The sequence below is a fragment of the Onthophagus taurus genome, unplaced genomic scaffold (assembly GCF_036711975.1).
Source record: "Onthophagus taurus isolate NC unplaced genomic scaffold, IU_Otau_3.0 ScKx7SY_15, whole genome shotgun sequence".
In the NCBI taxonomy this organism is placed as follows: Eukaryota; Metazoa; Arthropoda; class Insecta; order Coleoptera; family Scarabaeidae; genus Onthophagus; species Onthophagus taurus.
In genome coordinates, this window is record NW_027248940.1 from 4,775,494 (window position 1) to 4,794,179 (window position 18,686).

At 34.4% G+C, this 18,686-nt stretch overlaps 1 protein-coding gene across 1 annotated transcript; it reads left to right on the forward strand.

Annotated features, from left to right (window-relative positions):
- Nucleotides 1-8,226: 8,226 nt before the first annotated feature.
- LOC139432436 (uncharacterized) lies at nucleotides 8,227-13,320 on the forward strand. The gene has a single exon (XM_071200963.1). The coding sequence runs from the start codon at nucleotides 8,227-8,229 to the stop codon at nucleotides 13,318-13,320; it is 5,094 nt and encodes a 1,697-aa protein (XP_071057064.1).
- Nucleotides 13,321-18,686: the final 5,366 nt, after the last annotated feature.

The following is an 18,686-nucleotide window of genomic DNA, read 5'->3' on the forward strand; positions in this document are numbered from 1 at the left end:
AAATCTTAATTTACATCTAATTAATGGTTTTCTTCAAAATATTGTTCAACAGTATAACAGTTTATCACATTTTTCTTAAGCAAAGGGGTTATCTATCATACCCCGTAACTTTGCAGGGGATGGTCAGAGGCAAATAAGAAAAAACACGTCATTAATATTTTTAAACGTACTATAAGGACACATAATATCGCAAAAATCGACAGGGTAGTTTTTAAAATATTCCAAAAAACTAGGGGTAGTTTACCCCCTGAAGCCCTCAGATATATGTGTGATACATCAATGGAAAGCTCTTTGAAAATGAATATCAGTTTACATTTACCACATTTCGATAGCTATTTTCGTTTTCAGCCTATAAGCGAATATATATATTTCGCCCCGATTTCCAACCCTTATAACTCGCCCCAGGGGCTTTATTAGCACGTATAAAAAAATACGTAAACCTTATTTTTGGCCATACTATCGCTGTACCAAATTTCAACAAAATCGGTGAGGGACAGTTCTGATACTTCCCTTGTGAGTGTTCAAAGAAGATTGGGGTTCAATGTATGGTGTGCGCTTTTAGATAATAGATATAGTAGAAACCACGAAAGCTGGCAGTGACAGATCGCTTAAAAATGGTATGAATAAAGATATGGACGTATGACTTAGATTATTTCACCACATACATTTAAATGTAGGTTATGTTAGTAATGGAGGTTATATGTCAAACATTGTCAAAGATATTATTTAATGATTTTCCTTTAAAAGAAAACATTTTCGGCTTGTGAAAACACTAACAGATTCATGACAACGCTCACAAGACGTTTCGATTTGAGGTTATAATTATAGAGTTATATCCCTTAGAAGAACAGACGTACTTTTTCGACGTGGCCATTTGAATTGTACAGCAGACATATTGAACTAATGCTATCTCTTTCTAACACACATTACTCTCTAGCGGTTTGTGAACTACGTATGGCATTTGTAAGAGCGGAAAAGGATGATTTACTGCCAGCTCTCGTGGCGTCTACTATATTTGGCATATAGTATCTACCATAAAAACTAACACTCAGTAAATACCTCAATATATTAAGACAGCACATTGAGCCTTTGGTCGACAATTTGCCATTAAATATGTTTCAAATGATATATATTCCATATGACGGAGCACCAGCACATAATGCCAGAATTGTTAGTGAATTTTTAAATACTACTACAAACTTTGACAATAATTAGAAACAATGTTTTCCATCATGGTATGGTAATATATATGTTACAGTCATTGTGATTAAATTGCTATTATACATAATGACTGGTCATTATATATAATAACGAAATTGTCTAAACAATGTGATAAATTAATCACTTTATCCGGACATTATTCATAACAGCTGTTCAAAGTTAGCCAAAGTAATAAATACAATCCAACTGATATGTTACCTCAGTACATCAGCTAAACCCTGACACATTTAGTACATCAGCTAAAGTCGGATTAAATAGTCTTCCTAAAGAGGTGCTAGTTGAACTATCAACAGAAGAAGAGCTAGAATCTATATTAAATGAAGATGAAAACCAGTTGCATGAGGAGAGGGAAGCCGAGCCCAATATTACCGACCCTGTGCTTAATGAAGAGGAAGAAATCGAAAGCGATACTATAATTTCAAACGCTGATTTGCAAAATGAAATTGTAGATAAGCTAACAGGAAAACCTAATAAGGAGACCGACAACCAAGAAAATACTACAGGTCTCTCAAATATAACGCAAAGTGATGAAGAATTAGTAATTGCTCTGGATAAAAAGGAACAAGATATTAGAGACCTCAGAAAATTGCTTGGACAATCACTGAAGAAGCAAGCAGATAAAATGTTAGCTCTATCTTCGGTAAAATATCCTGCTGCTAGTACGGGTGATAATGTAGTGGTAAAAATTCCTGATGTAGATCGCGCCAAAGCCGATGATAGAAACATTATGGCTGTTATAATTTCTCAGGAGACAGAAGGAATGTATAAATTAAGAACTAAGCATGGGATTCTAAATCAACTTTACGCAAGAAATTAGTTCACTGTCTGCAAAGAAACGTTTATTACAATTGATATCGTTCCCCAACATGAAGTTAACATCAGACAATGTGCAAAAAAAGAGTCACATCTTGGCGGCCAAGGATTTCAGCATTGTAACTATACTGGAGAATGCGTTTCTAATAGGTGTAAATGTAAAAAGTCAAGCCTCATGTGTAACTCAAAATGTCACAAGAGCCTTACTTGTAAGAATAAATAATAATTATGACTCAGTTGTTTTTAAATATTATTATTGTGGTTACATAATTCATGTCAGTTGAATTTAAATATTTTATTTTTTTAGTCTTTATAGAGTGATACCAAATACTTGTATTATTCTCTGTTCTTTTTTATTATTTTGTTTTATGGCTAGTGAGCTTTAAATTTACTTTGTATTACTATTTAAATAATAGTATAACACATATACCGACTTGTTTTATTACTTTATCCAATTCTTCGAAGATATTATATAAAATTGCCAGTTAATGTGATTAATTCTGTCTTTATCACTTTGTCTAAATTGAGTAGACATTATAAATAATGCCTGGATAGTATATATAATATCTGGATTCATTACTTTGACTGTAACATATACATACAATAGTTTTAGATAGAATAAAATGAATTTTTGTTAATTGTTCAATAACTATAAGAAATATACCCCACAAACTATATATATTTGTTATCAGAAGAAAATAACATATTATTTTAGATCATAGCCAACTATGGTTTCCATTTAAAAAAATAAAGTTACGTCTAAAATCTCGAAAATAAAAGATGGGAATAAAATTTTACCTACGCCACTGAATTCTTCGTAAAAAGTTGCCCATATAATGTTTTATTTATAATACTCATTGATAATAAGTGAGATATACGCGATTGTCGTTTTTGCAAAATTTTCAGTTTTTGCCGATAGGGCGAAAACAAAAAGCTGTTCGGAGTTTTCGGCATTAACATTTTCTCGAAAAACGAGATCATGACATGTAAGCTACTTTTTTTCTATCTCTTTTAGTTTCGGAGATGGCCTATGCGGACATCGAAATTGGGACGCCCTGTACATACGTGCGTTCATAAACAAGATAACTCAGAGACGTAATTGTCTACTTCGATGAAATTTGGTATGGGGCTATTAAATTAAGACTGTTGATCTCTACCAACGTTTGGGACAAATCTGTCGACCGGAAGTAGCAGTTTACTTTAACAGATTTAGAAAGTGTTTCATATAAACTGGCACTTTAAATAGAGATTATCAGAAAATAGAATTTTGAATAAGAATCGAGTAACTTTCAGATACAAAATTGCTACCACCTCACATAACCGGAAGTAGTACTTTACTTGAACTCTTGTCACCCATTTGTTTCAGATAAACTGGTACTAAGTAAAATAAATTATTAAAATTTTTTATAAGCCTTTATATCTATGAAAAAGGTATAGATAAAAAATTATATTGAAATCATGAAACCGGAAGTAGTATTTTACTTAACAAATCACCTCCACATGCACCCCCAAAGTCCGCGTCGCACTATATACGTATAGAGTCTAACAACAAATTTTCTTTTTCGAAAATCGTTAAAGGTTATGGTGTTTTGACGGTCAATCTAGATCGCTAAAGGCATCCTCTAAACCTTCCTAAAATTTCATCCATTTCAGAAGTGCCTATAGCTTATTTTAATAGAATGATTCTATTAATAGCCACTTGCTATATTTTTAAAAATTAAAAAAATATTCTTTTTAGAAGATAATTTTAATATACGTCTTACACGTAGTTACAATCAGACGAGACTGTTGAAAAACTAAAAATAACAACATTCATTTTTTTAATAACATTTCCCATGGAAACAAAGAAAATTAAAACATGGCTACTAAAAATTTTGTAATTTTTGGAAGGTGAATTGTGAATGTTTGTAGCGACGCTACAGTGCCCATCAGGGTCAAATTCACCCATAAATTCCCATCCGCGGTTTATAAGAATGATTCTTTTTGTCGAAAACCGTTAGGGGTTACGGTGTTTTGAAAATTGATAAAAATACTTAGAACTGCGTTCTATTATGTGGTAGAATTTGGTTTAATTCGAAGGTGCCCATTAGGGTGAAAACATCCCCTTTTCGGGGGTGGGAGTTGAAAAAAAATTTTTTACCAAATGGGGTTGTAAGCTGTTCTTGGGCGTAAGAGTGACCTGTGTGTGAAATTTGATAACCCAAATCGTACTGGTTAGGGAATTATTAATGTTTTAAGTTTATGGCTGGGATTTATGGATAACTTCACACCAATAATATTTGTTTAACCCTGCAGCAGACGTATGCATCTGTTTCACCAGACACGACTTTAAATTAGTTGTCACTGATCTTTTGATTTGACATATGCAGTCAGTCCCAAAACTCATCGTACACCAACGGTTTTTGCAAGATTTCCAAAAAATTCGTATATAGGAGTTAATTTATTTATCACAGTTATAATTATTTTATTTGAACGCATTTATAAAGAAAAAACACTTTCAATTTAAAATACATATTATAAAATAAATTAATAATTCTTTAAGATTCTTCCAAAAAACCCATGTCTTTGTTAATTAACGGTGATTTCCCGTGCGGCAAACCTTATCTAACCTACCAGTAATCGTTATACTCCGTATACATAAACAAACGCCATGCCACCCCGAAGAACGGAAATAGGCATAGAAGTTAGAAACATTGTCATAAAATTGCATAAGGAGGGTCGTTCTATACGTCAAATAGCTAAAAAACTTAACAAAAATGCTTCTACTATTCAGTACATAATTAATAAATTTGTAGATACCGGAAATATTGAAAATACACCACGTACGGGCCGTATAAAATTGCTAACTCCCTCAGATGAACGAAGCATAAAGAAGAAGTTATCGTAATCTTCGGACAAGAGCCCCAAAAATAGCACAAACTTTCAAAATCAAGTTAATAAAACTGTATGCGCAGAAACTGTGAGAAGAGTTTTGCGATCTGCCGGACGAGTACCGCGAAAGAAACCCTACATTAGCGTCGTTAATAGAAAGAAACGTATTGAATTTATAAAAATGCACAAAGAAAAGGATATCAATTTTTGGAAAAGGGTGATGTTTACAGACGAATCAAAATACAACATTTTTGGATGTGATGGTAGAGGTAAAACCTGGAGGAAAGCCGGTACAGCGCTAGATTTAAAAAATCTTCTACCAACAGTTAAGCATGGGGTGGATGTGTTATGGCGTGGGGGTCTATGGCTGCTTCTGGAGTCGGGAGTTTAATTTTTATCGATAATATAATGGACAAATGGCAATATTTAAATATTTTAACGGCCAATTTAAAACAAAATTTTATACAATTGGGCCTTGGAAACAGTTGGATCTTCCAACAGGATCAAGACAGAAAACATACAGCACATGTAGGACGCGAATGGCTTTTATATAATGTGCCTACATTCTCCACCACAGTCACCAGATATTAGCCCCATAGAACACCTGTGGAATTATTAAGAAAAAGCAATTAGAAAACACAACTTTGATAGTAAGGAATCGTTAAAGTTGCATTGCAAGCAGAATAGAAAAAATTCCGATTTCTTATACTGAAGGCATTGTGCAATCAATGCCGAGAAGATTGAAAGTTGTACTAAAAGCGAATGGAGGACCTACGAAGTACTAGTACTACGCAGATTTCATCATTCATTGCAACATTTGAAACTGTACAATTAATTTTGTGAGGTTGCAATGGAAGAATTTTGAAGAATTACTAATTTATTTTGCTATTTTCTTCAGTTTCAGAGTTTTTTCACTTATAAATCTGTTTAAATTGAATAATTATAACTATTTAAAGAAAAAAAACTTTTATTTATGATCCTACTTTAGAAATCATATAAAAACCGTTGGTGTACGATGGTGTACGATGATTTTTGGGACTGACTGTATGTAAATCCATCGCATCAACAGTGATTGTTGGCATGTCGTTAATTTATGGGGAAGTACGCCAGATAGCTGCTGCTGCAAGTCGATGTGTTCGCAGTGTGAATTTCTGTGGAATAGCCAACACCTATTCCACAGAAATTCACCGCTCTAATAATCCTGTAATATCTCATTTTGATGACAAGTAAATTTAGGCTTAAAAAATGAAGTATACACTCATAGCTATTAATTTTATTAAATAGACGTAGGTTATGAACAAATATTATCTTACCTAGATGCACAACACTGCCTTTTTATCGAGTCGTTATTTTTTTTTTTTTTTTTATTATTATTTATTTGTCTTTGTATCCAGTTTACAGAAAGAAATTATAGAGAAATTAATAGTAAACACTATGTATATAAGGTAAACAAAAACAAAAACTCCCGTAACACGCCATATAACTAATTTCTATTATGATCAGTACCAAACAGCTGGCGCATGGGGGTAACCGCAAAAACTGAAAAAATCAGTTTGCACGCGGCTTTCGAAATAAAAAAAATAATCAAAATTCAAACATAAACATTATTCTTACTGTGAACAAAGATAACAACATTGAAAGAACTAAACCATAATTGAAAAAATTCCATCTATCACGCCATCATCAAGTGATTTCACCCATCTTTTTGACAAGTATTTCCACCTAGATTTCACCAACGTAAGGTTCTGTGCTGTTAGGTATTCCCTAAACTTATTATATATTTTAATGGAATGGTAAGAGTAATGTCTTTGACCTACAGTCTTATTTACGGGCGGTATAACAGCACGATTTTGGGTTGCAATCCGAGTAGAGTAACCATGTGAGACAGTCGCCAATCGGTCCGGTAATTTTAAAATGTTATTCATAATTGCTAAGGTGTATAACTGTTTAATAGTAAATAAGTCACACTCAGCAAACAACAACGCAGATGGGAAAGTGCATCATTATTTTTATAACACCTTTTTGAAACGTAATTAATTTTTGAAGGTAAGAATCAGCTGCAGAACCCCATGCCAAAATGCCATATTGCAGGATTGATTGTATAATTCCAAAATAAAATATCTTAATAGTTTTGAAATCGCATACATGACGTAATCTTTTGAACGTGTAAGTACTACGCCGAATCTTGTCAACCATCCTTGCAATGAGCATTCCATCTCAAATGATTGTCAATTAATACACCCAAATAAGTAGCAACCTGCACAGATGTAATCCTTTTACAATAGCAATCTACCACACAACAATCATTTTCATGTATTGAAAGGCTAGAAAAGCTATTAGTGGTATCCTTTCTGATGGTAAATCTCATAAAATATGACTTGCTATCTGTTCGCGCCACCCTTAAACTATATATTTGTCACTGCGCGAATTGTATGCGCCGTAATGATAAATCTCAGCGAAGAGATTTTTATCGCTCTCTTTCGATCGAACGGTGGTTGCGAGCACATCTCTTACCTCCACTACAATAATTATTTCACGTAAGCTCTATATTATTTATTTTATACATCATTCTTTCGTCAATTAGATTACAATTATTATTTATATAAATTCTTTTTCTTTATTAAATACTTCACTCAGCACCTATTTAAATTTTTGTACCCGGTTTTTTTTACCGCGCGTTAACATTTGGTCCTTCGAGCCGGATGGCAACGACGATTTCGGATTTTTTTCATTGTTTTCTGGTGATTGCTAGCCTTTCTTATCGCTAATTATCATTCAATTTTTCCGTTATCGAGTCCATTATTCACATTTGGTCGCCATCCGTTCTTTCAAAAACCACTTTTTTTCACGGTTATCGATTCATCAAAACCAACTTGGTGCACATCTGGTTACCTGAAAAAAGTGGTTACGGCTATTTTAGTCATTTGCAAACAAGAATTATTTTCTTCACTTATTTTATTTTTAAACTTATTGTTAGAATACGTAATTATACATCAGTTTATGAAGTTACAATTTTTCTTAATTTATTTTTTGTCGAGGATTTCTATTTTTTCTTTCTTTTCTATCTTTATTATTAAAGAATTTAATTTTTTATTTTTTCTTCTTTTTCTTTAAAGGGAAATTTATTAATTACTCATTAATTTGCCTTTAGAATTTTTTTTTTTTTGCGATTGTTTACGCAAGTTTTCATTCCCTTTGGAATCTTTATTTTTCATATATTTGTCTGCTCGATTTTTTGACGATTTCTTTTCCCTTTGGAAGCATTCTAATTTTTATTTTGATTATTTTTTTTTTTTTGAAACTTTTCTTTTGGTTTCAATCATGAGTGATAAACTCGCTAAGTTAACCTTAAAACGCAATATATTCATTAATCAAATAACTGAAACGTTCACATATGGACGTGCCTTACCTACTAACCCTTCCGATCCTATGCAAAATCAAATTTTTGCTGAAAGAGCCAATGATGTTTCGCAAATCTACGATGATTTTAAGGCCGCACACAATTCCAGTATTGGCCTGGTTGAAGAAGTCGACTTCGATGCCCAAGATGCTATTCGTAAAAAGGTGGATTCAGAATATTATCAAATCAAAGCTTTATTACATAATCTGTCAGATCTACCGACATCCACGATTTCTTCTCCGATAACTGCAACACCTAAATTAAACAAACTTCAACTTCCAACATTTGATGGTAATTACAAAGAATGGCATACCTTCTTCGACTTGTACAAAACCATGGTTCACGAAAACACATCTCTATCGCCAATAGCCAAGTATCAATACCTGCTTACTTCCTTAAAAGGAGAAGCCTTCAATCTTTTAAAAGGCTTTCCGGTCACCAATGACAATTACGAAATCGCCTACAACGCTTTAAAGGGACGTTACCAAAACAAGAGGCATCTAGCCACCCTTTACTTCCATGAAATCTTAAACTTAAAACCTATTAAAGAGGAATCTTCAAAAATTTTTAGAACGTTGATAGATACCTTTAAAGAAAATACAGAAGGTTTTCGTATGTTGGGTTTCCCAGTCGATAATTGGGATTTTCTATTATTTAATTTGCTCTTGCTGAAACTAGATACGCAAACTAAAACCACTTTTGAATCAGAGCACACTTCTTTTGAGATTCCAACATATCCTCAGTTGATGGATTTTCTAGAAAAAAGAGCGAAAGCATTAGATTCTGTTGTATTAACATCCAACGAAAAACCTTTCATGAATCGTATAAAGAATAATCCTAGAGAGAAAGTCACAAATCTAAAGCTTGAGACAAATTCGATTTCTCCTAAATGTTTATTATGCAAAGAATCACATCCAATTTATCGTTGTGCAACTTTCAACGCCAAATCATCTGCTGAACGTCTATCGATAGCAAGAGAACATAACTTGTGCCGTAACTGTCTAAGTTCCAAACATACAACTCAAAATTGTGCATCTTCCCATAGATGTCGCATGTGTCAACAACATCATCATACATCTCTTCACTTTGATACTAAAAAACCTTCTTCAGTTCATGTGGGTACCTCGTGGAACATCAAACAGCCGTTAAATCAAAACGAACATCAACGAGTAATCTTACCATTAGCATTTGTGAAAATTAAAGATCGATTTGGACAGTCTCACTTCGTACGAGCCTTAATTGATTCGGGCAGTATGTCCAACTTTATCACCGATAAATTGTCAAAAAAATTACGTCTTCCTCGTTCATATCACTCTTCTTTAGAGATAAGAGGACTCAACTCCATGACATCCATATGCAACAAAGGCTCCGTTCAATGTCATGTTCAACCGATTCAACATTCCGAACCATCCTTAGACTTCAAAGCTCTCATAACACCTAGTATTTGTTCCCATCAACCTTCAGTACAATCCATTATTAAAGCTTATCCTCATCTTAAACATTTAAACTTCACTCCTGAACCCGATTGCAATTCCATGGAAGTGGATCTCCTACTTGGCGCAGAATTGGTTCCACAAGTTTTCCTCAGCGGACGCATTCAAAACAAACCCAATGATCCTGTGGCTTTAGAATCCATTTTCGGTTGGATTTTGATTGGAAAATCTTCTATTTCATCAACAACATCTACATGCCTATCAACTACCGACGCTTTCTTAGATGAATCCCTTCCAAGATTTTGGGAACTTGAATCAATTCCAAGAAGTTCTACTTTAACTTTGGAAGAGAATCAATGTGAAAATCATTTTAAGCAAAATTATGTAAGAACTGAAGCTGGAAGATTTATTGTTTCACTTCCTTTCAAAAACCAAGAACCCATACTGGGTAGTTCTTATCAATCAACGTTAAAACGATTCACTTCTTTAGAAAACAGATTATTGAAAAATCTGTCCCTAAAAAACGATTATGTCAATTTTATGAAAGATTACCTGGATTCAGGGCACATGTCGCTTATCGCAAATCCTGAAGTGTCTTCGAAATCCGTTTATTATATTCCTCACCATTGCGTACTACGGCCAGAAAGCGCCTCCACCAAACTTCGTGTGGTTTTCGACGCCTCGTCTGTTACTTCCAATGGTCACTCATTAAATGATGCTCTTTTAATTGGACCTAAATTACAACAAGATATCGTTAAAATTTTATTGAAATTTAGATGTTTTCCATTCGCATTTACATGTGATATAAAGCAAATGTACAGGCAAATTCTAATTTCACCGAAAGATAGAGATTTCCAACGAATTCTATGGCGATTTTCACCTGATGAATCAATAAAAGAATATGTTCTAAACACAGTTACTTACGGTGTCTCATCTGCTCCATTTTTGGCACTTCGAACGCTTATTGAACTTGCACATCTTTACAAGCATGAATTTCCATTGGCTTCAAAGGCTGTACAAAACAATGTCTATATTGATGACATCGTCACTGGCGCTGCATCCATTGAAGAAGCTTGCCAACTACAGCAAGAATCAATAGATCTTTTAAAAAAGGGAGGATTTGAGCTCAGAAAATGGGCAAGTAACTGCTCCAATATCCTGCAATCAGTATCAAAAGATGACTTACAACATCCAGTTTCAATGGACTACGATGAAATCAGCTATATCAAGGTCCTCGGGCTTCAATGGGATCCTGCTACTGATCATTTTTCCTATTCCCATACCAGTCGAAATACTCCTTGTACGAAAAGATCTATCTTGTCAGACATTGCACGTATTTACGATCCGTTGGGATTTCTTACTCCTTGTACTCTGAAAGCAAAACGTTTCATTCAACAATTGTGGCAATTAAAGAGTGGTTGGGATGAAACACCGCCAAACAATATCGTTCAAAATTGGCAAAAGTTTAAAGACAATCTTAAATTTCTTTCAAACTTACGCTTACCTCGCTTAACTATTCCTTTAAAAACTCAGTCAATTCAACTCCATCTATTTTGTGACGCATCACAAGTGGGTTATTGTACTGTTGCTTATCTGCGTTGTCAAAAATCTGATTTATCAATAACAACAACTTTTCTTTGCGCCAAATCACGAGTGGCTCCATTAAAATCAACTTCCATTCCCCGATTGGAACTTTTGGCAGCTGTTTTACTTGTCAATCTCTTGGAGAATCTAAAAGAAATTTTATCGCCTCAAATTAATTTTGATTCAATTACCGCCTGGTCAGATTCACAAGTTACCTTAGCTTGGATTGCATCATTATCCTCTCGATGGAAAATCTTTGTCGCCAATCGAGTCAATTACATTCAGGAAATTTTACCATCGTCTTCTTGGAGATACGTACCTTCATTGGAAAACCCTGCCGATTGTGGTTCAAGAGGTCTTTTTCCTGAAACCTTAATCCCATTACAACTTTGGTGGGAAGGTCCCTCGTGGCTCCGATGTCCTCCAAAAAATTGGCCAGCTCATCGTCGCATCAATCCTGAAATAAAAGAGATACACAATGAACAAAGAGTTCTTCAAGTTAATTCTACTGAGGTGCAAACTCACATTTTATCCACTCTTCTCAATAAGTTTTCTTCTATCAACAAAATCAAACGTATCCTTGCATACATGTATCGTTTTATTCTTCATTGTCAAAAACAAAAACGATATTATTCTCTAGTTTTATCTCCCTTTGAGATTCAAAACTCACTCCATATTCTTATTCGATTTATTCAAAATCAGCATTTTGCTACACTTTTCACTGCTATCAAAGAAAATAAACCATTGTTAAAACCATATCGTCAATTGGCTCCTTTTGTCGATCGAGACAAGCTTCTCAGGGTGGGTGGTAGATTAAAAAACGCAACACTACCGTTCGATCATAAACACCCTGTGCTATTACCTAAAACATCACGTTTAAGTGAACTAATTGTGCAAGATATTCATCAAACTTACCTACATCCGGGACCAAGAACTTTACAATCTATCGTACTACAACATTTTTGGATAATATCATCTCGACAAGTGATCCAACGTGTCATCTCCAAATGCATACGATGCTTCCGATGTAAACCAAGGTCCTACGCCCCATTTATGGCGGATCTTCCCTCTTGTCGAGTGGCTGATGTGAGGGCATTCTCTACCGTCTCTGTGGATTTTGCTGGCCCTATCTACACGACATTGAATCGCACTCGAGGCTCCCGGTCTGTTAAATCGTATTTTTGCGTATTTGTCTGCACGTCCACCAAGGCTATTCACCTCGAATTAGTTACAGATTTAACCACTGAAGCATTCATAGCCGCATTACGTCGATTCATAGCACGAAGAGGTCGATGTTCTTTAATCCTGTCGGACCAAGGGACTAACTTTGTTGGAGCGAACAATAAATTAAAAGAGATGGCAGAAGCTTCGGGAACACGTCTAGGACTCCATTGGATTTTTCATCCACCTGGTGGACCTCACTTTAATGGTCTCGCTGAAGCAGGCGTGAAATCAGTAAAGTCCCATTTGCTTCGAGTTATTGGAGATCAACGTCTTACGTTCGAGGAGGTCTACACCGTCCTCACCCAAATAGAGGCTGTGCTCAACTCCAGGCCCCTCACACCGATATCGAGTGATCCAAACGATCTTCAGCCACTGACACCAGGTCATTTCTTATGTTTAGAACCACTAAATAGTTTAATTTCAGAACCAGACTACACAAAGGTTCCCCTAAATCGATTGGATCGATGGAAGCTCCTCCAACGCATGCTCCAGGACTTCTGGAAGAGATGGACCATGGAGTACTTATCCACTCTTCAAGCAAGATCCAAATGGACCTCACCAACTCCAATTCCTACTGTCGGTGATCTGGTCATCGTAAAAAATGAACAACTTCCACCTTTGAAATGGGAGATGGGGCGAATCACACAGCTCCATCCTGGCGACGATGGTGTGATTCGTGTTGTAACAATTCGAACCAAGAACGGACTGTTCACAAGACCAACCATAAAAATCTGTCCACTGCCGGCCAACGAAACTAAAGTTCCTAAACCTTAAAATTGTTAATTCTTTCTTTATTTGTTTATTTTATTATTTTTTTATTATTTTCATTGTTATTTTTTGGCATTGCCTAACTATGTAATTTTTAATTATTAATTATTTCATGTTTGTAAAAAAAGTTCACTTACCTTTTTGTTGGTGGGTGGAATGTTCGCGCCACCCTTAAACTATATATTTGTCACTGCGCGAATTGTATGCGCCGTAATGATAAATCTCAGCGAAGAGATTTTTATCGCTCTCTTTCGATCGAACGGTGGTTGCGAGCACATCTCTTACCTCCACTACAATAATTATTTCACGTAAGCTCTATATTATTTATTTTATACATCATTCTTTCGTCAATTAGATTACAATTATTATTTATATAAATTCTTTTTCTTTATTAAATACTTCACTCAGCACCTATTTAAATTTTTGTACCCGGTTTTTTTTACCGCGCGTTAACACTATCATTTAAAATAAGTTTACTGCTATTTAGCCAGTTATTTATTAATCTCAAATCTGCTATAGCTTTATCTTGAACATCCGCCCAAGAACAGCCTTCCACAAACAGAACGGTATCATCCGCATAAGAGATTAAGTCTCCATTGAGTGTTAATGAAAGCAAGTCATTTATATAAATTAAAAACAAAAGTGGACCCAAAACTGTTTCCTGTGGCACTCCGACATTCATCGATACCGAACAGCTGAGACATTGACCAATCCTCACATATTGAGAGCTCTCGTGCAGATAGTCCCACATTAATTTCAAAGGTATACTTCTCACCCCATAAATATCGAGCTTACGCAACAAAAAACTGTGGTCAACCGTGTCAAAAGCTTTAGCTAGATCCAAAAAAACAGCTTGGCAAGGCCTTGATTTCTCAAAACTATTTTTAACTTTTGTTGTAAGTTCCGCAATGGCATCACTTGTTGATTTACCCTCAGTGAAGCCATATTGATTCTTAGAAAGAATACTATTTTCATTAAAGAAATTTATCAAACGTACTCTTAATAATTTTTCAAAAATTTTTGCGAAATTATTTACTAAAGAAATAGGTCTATAATTACTTAGACATTGAGGATCACCACCCTTAAACACAGGTACGACCACAGCTTTTTTAAAAGCTTCTGGAAAATAAGCTAACACAAAACATCTATTAAATAAATTGGATAATGCAGATGCAATCAAATGAATAACCTTCTTAATAAGAATCATCGAAATATTATCGCACCCGGTCGAGTTGCTAATCTTTGATTTTTGAACAATATCCATAATTTCATACTGATTAGTAGGCGTTATAACAAATGAATTCTCATAACGTTCAATACGTTTGAGATCCTGATCATCAGATACATACAAATTTTCCAATAATTTTTCGGTAACGTCTCTAAAGTACACATTAAACTCACTCGCAATACCCAATTCGTCATACAGTGCTAGCGTAAAGTAACCCCCCCCCCCTGTTTAACTTCCGAACAAATTGAGATATCAATATGAACAAAAAAACGTCGGTTTCTATATTTTATCAGCACAAATATTTTCTTATGGAAAATTTTGCCATCACTTTTAGTTTTTCCGGAAAATAGATCAAGTTTGTTTTTTTAAATGGAACACCCAGTATATTATGGTATCTTCCGAAAGATGAAAACAATACGAATCCAACGGTACCTCACAATCAAATATCGGTTTATTCGTTTTTCGCATAAAAATTAAACAAAATGCGGAATTTTGCCGGAAAAACCAACGTATCTTCGTCGACTACCTGTCGAAATGCAATCGGCCAGGTAAATGGTGGACGGTAGGTTAACGGTCGGTACACGTTCGAGCTAACACGGATTTAAAATTGCAAGTTCAATTACTTATTTTTTTTAGAAATGAAATAAAAGTTGGGTGGAAGCAAGGACAGTAGAATCTAACAGGACTGCTACATCCATTGAAAAAACCATTACTCTAGGCCCATCGTAGTACTGATCACCTTAGACATTAGAAACGCGTTTAACTCTGCGCGCTGAGAGGAAATCCTCCATGCCTTGGAACGAAACTTCGCAACCCCGGACTATCTGATGCGGATTCTGGGAAGTTATTTATATTACAAGTGGGCTAGAAACATAATTACTGTACGAGTGCGGAGAATTGCACGACGAGTTCGTAGAACGAGTCGTGTAATCACACGAGTACAGGAATAAATAATAGATACGTGTAAAATATAAAAATGGAAGCAATTTATTGATAAATTAATTGACCGAGAAATCGATATGTGTCAAACCGTTATAACAATTATGTTGCATTATAAACAAAAAAAAAATCTTTTTAAAAATTAACAACTGATCCACAAAGCTTTAAATAAAATGTATTTGAAATTAACCTTAAATCGATATTAATAATAAAAATGTAGAAGTTTACACATACCTTGAAAGTCCACTATTAACTCTGGAAGCTTCCACTTCAATAATAAATTAGTAACAGTAACTAATTGTAAGTGGCATTTAACGTTTTCCCCGCCTACGATAATTAAAATTTTGAACATTCCAAGGACAGTAGAATCTAACAGGACTGCTACATCCATTGTTGTGACAACCTGCCTGCAAACTACGTCACACCATTTTCCACGCCCAGCTGTTGTTATGGTCTATGCTGTGTTTTTAGAGGTTATATCCTAGACTTATTCATATTATTTTTGAAGTTTTATGTTTTTAGACGTATTAATGTCTATCATATAACCTCTAAAAACACAGACAGTTACCAGGCGTGGCAAATAGTGTGACGTAGAGTGCGGGCAACCAACCCGTAGTGGACTACAAAAATACAATGGATGTAGCAGTCCTGTTAGATTCTACTGTCCTTGGGGTGGAACTATATTAAATTTATGAATTAATCATATTTTATCAAAAAATATTTATAAAGAAAAAAAGTCAATATAAGAAATGAAATTTTCGTATTAAAGATTTTGCTAGTATAGGTATTAGGTAATGGTTGAAAAATTTGCTTAGTGTTGTTATTGAATAATAAAAGAATTTTTTATTTATTAAGAATCAACTATTAAGTAAATTGTTCGATATGATTACCTTGAACTTGTAGGCAGTGGTACCATCTTTGTAGTGTTTCCTCTCTCACACGGCTTAACATGTGATGATCAATATTTTGGCAGACGTCAATAATTTTTTGTTTTAAATCCTCAATACTACCCAACGGAATTTAGCTTGCATTTTAAATAACCCCATAAAAAGAAATCTAAAGGTGTCAGATCTGGTGATCTTGCTGTCCATTAAAATTTTTATCAAGATAATTTCGTACCATTGGCGCATAATGTCACCTCCACATTATGCGCCAATGTTCAATGCTCCGTCTTGATGAAACACTAGTTCCATTTCAAAATCGTCAGGATTCTGTTGTACAATTTGCAAAAGTCTTGAAAAAAAAACATTTACTTTCTAATGAAATTGAGTGGTAACTTCACGATATTCATGTGGATTAACATCACGCCGATGCAATTTTTCACCCAAAAAGAAAGTACATTCATCACTGAAACAAATATGTTTTAAGTATAATCGATTTCGTTCAACCATATTTGTCATTAGCTCACAAAATTCTGTTCTTCTATATCAGGGTCATCTTCTGTTAATTCATGAAGCATTTTTATTTAAAATGGATGATATTTATTCTTCTTTAAGTATTTCCACGTCGTCCAACAACGACGCGGAAATATTTAACACATCACACGTTGATGCGAAGCAGCAGACGACATCATGGGCGCATTAAATACTTCTGTTAATATCTGACGACCAGTTCTTTTGCGGTCTTCGACGCTTCCAGTTTCCAAAAACTTATTCACAAGTTCTCTTAAATATTTTCGACTAATTGGATGTTCAGGAAATCGTTCCTTAAATTGTCGCTCTGTTTCATGTAGATTTCTGTCAGCACCAGCGAATATTAAAATTGCTTCGATATTATTGTGTTCTAAACTCCTTCTAGCCATTTTGATCTCGCCTTTCTTTGGTTATACTTGGTCGGGTAGAATTCAAAGATAGAAATGAAGGAAAATATTTGCATGTTGCCTTAAATACAAAATTTCAAAGTACCTACAAACTTTAAAATTGTTATTATGACAATTTTTTCTTAGAAGTTTTAAAAAGAACTTTCTTTTATCCTTTTCTTGTATTGATTGTTTCATAAAAACATTCTAAAAGAATTGCTGATTTTAACCCTGCTTAACCCGAGCGTAGGTCGGCTTAACTGACCGTCCACCATTTATCTGGCCCATTGTATCTCGACAGGTAGTCAACGAAGATACGTTGGTTTTTCCGCCGAAATTCCGCATTTTGTTTAATTTTTATGTAAAAAACTAATAGACCGATATTTGATTGTGAGGTATCGTTGAATTCGTATTGTTTTATTCTTTCGAAAGATACCATAATATACTGGGTGTTCCATTAAAAAAAACAAAGCTGTTCCATTTTCCGGAAAAACTAAAAGTTATACCAAAATTTTCCATAAGAAAATATTTGTGCTGATAAAATATAGAAACTGACGTTTTTTTGTTCATATTGATATCTCAATCTGTTCAGAAGTTATACAGGGGGGGGGGTTACTTTACGCTAGCACTGTATATCTTAGTATCGTTATTTTTACCAGTTAATTCCTTGCCACAATTCCATAGCCGTCTGGTATCATTTTTCAGTTTACAAATTTTTCGAGTATAATAATCATTCTTCAAACTGTTAATGATTTTTTTTAACATAGTATTATATTGCTTATATGCTGTTTTAATCTGGTTGTTTCTATCATCTAATCTGTACTGTTTATACAAGGTATCCCTAACATTTATAGATCTTACCACTCCGTCCGTAATCCAAGGCTTACGCTTCCTATTTTTGGCAGGAATTCTCTTTCTGAAAGAAGCACCGTCCCTGTGATTAGTTATTTTGTCACATATAAATTTAATTGCATCATCAATATTCAAAGGAAGATTTGTGAAATCTTGTGAACCCATAGTGCTAATAAACTTGTTATAATTAATTATGTTGCTGTACCTATTAGTTTCAATATTCTGATTACTATCACAACTATCAGGGAAATTCAGCTGTAAAAACATAGGACAGTGGTCTGTAATTTTTAAATGCGATATTATTGATAGAAAATTTTCCCGCGGGAGAGAAGTTTTAACGAAGATGTGATCCAAACAACTTTTACTATTATTAAAAATTCTAGTATAATCACAGATATAGGGCTCAATGCCAGCAGCGGCCGTTACATCTAAATAAAGAGCAGGTATTTGATTTAACTGCATATCCGGATGGATGTCAATATTGATATCTCCAGTTAAAACTTCATGCTCTCTAGTGCAGAAGGATTTAGTGTATAAATTTAAGTTGTCAATAAA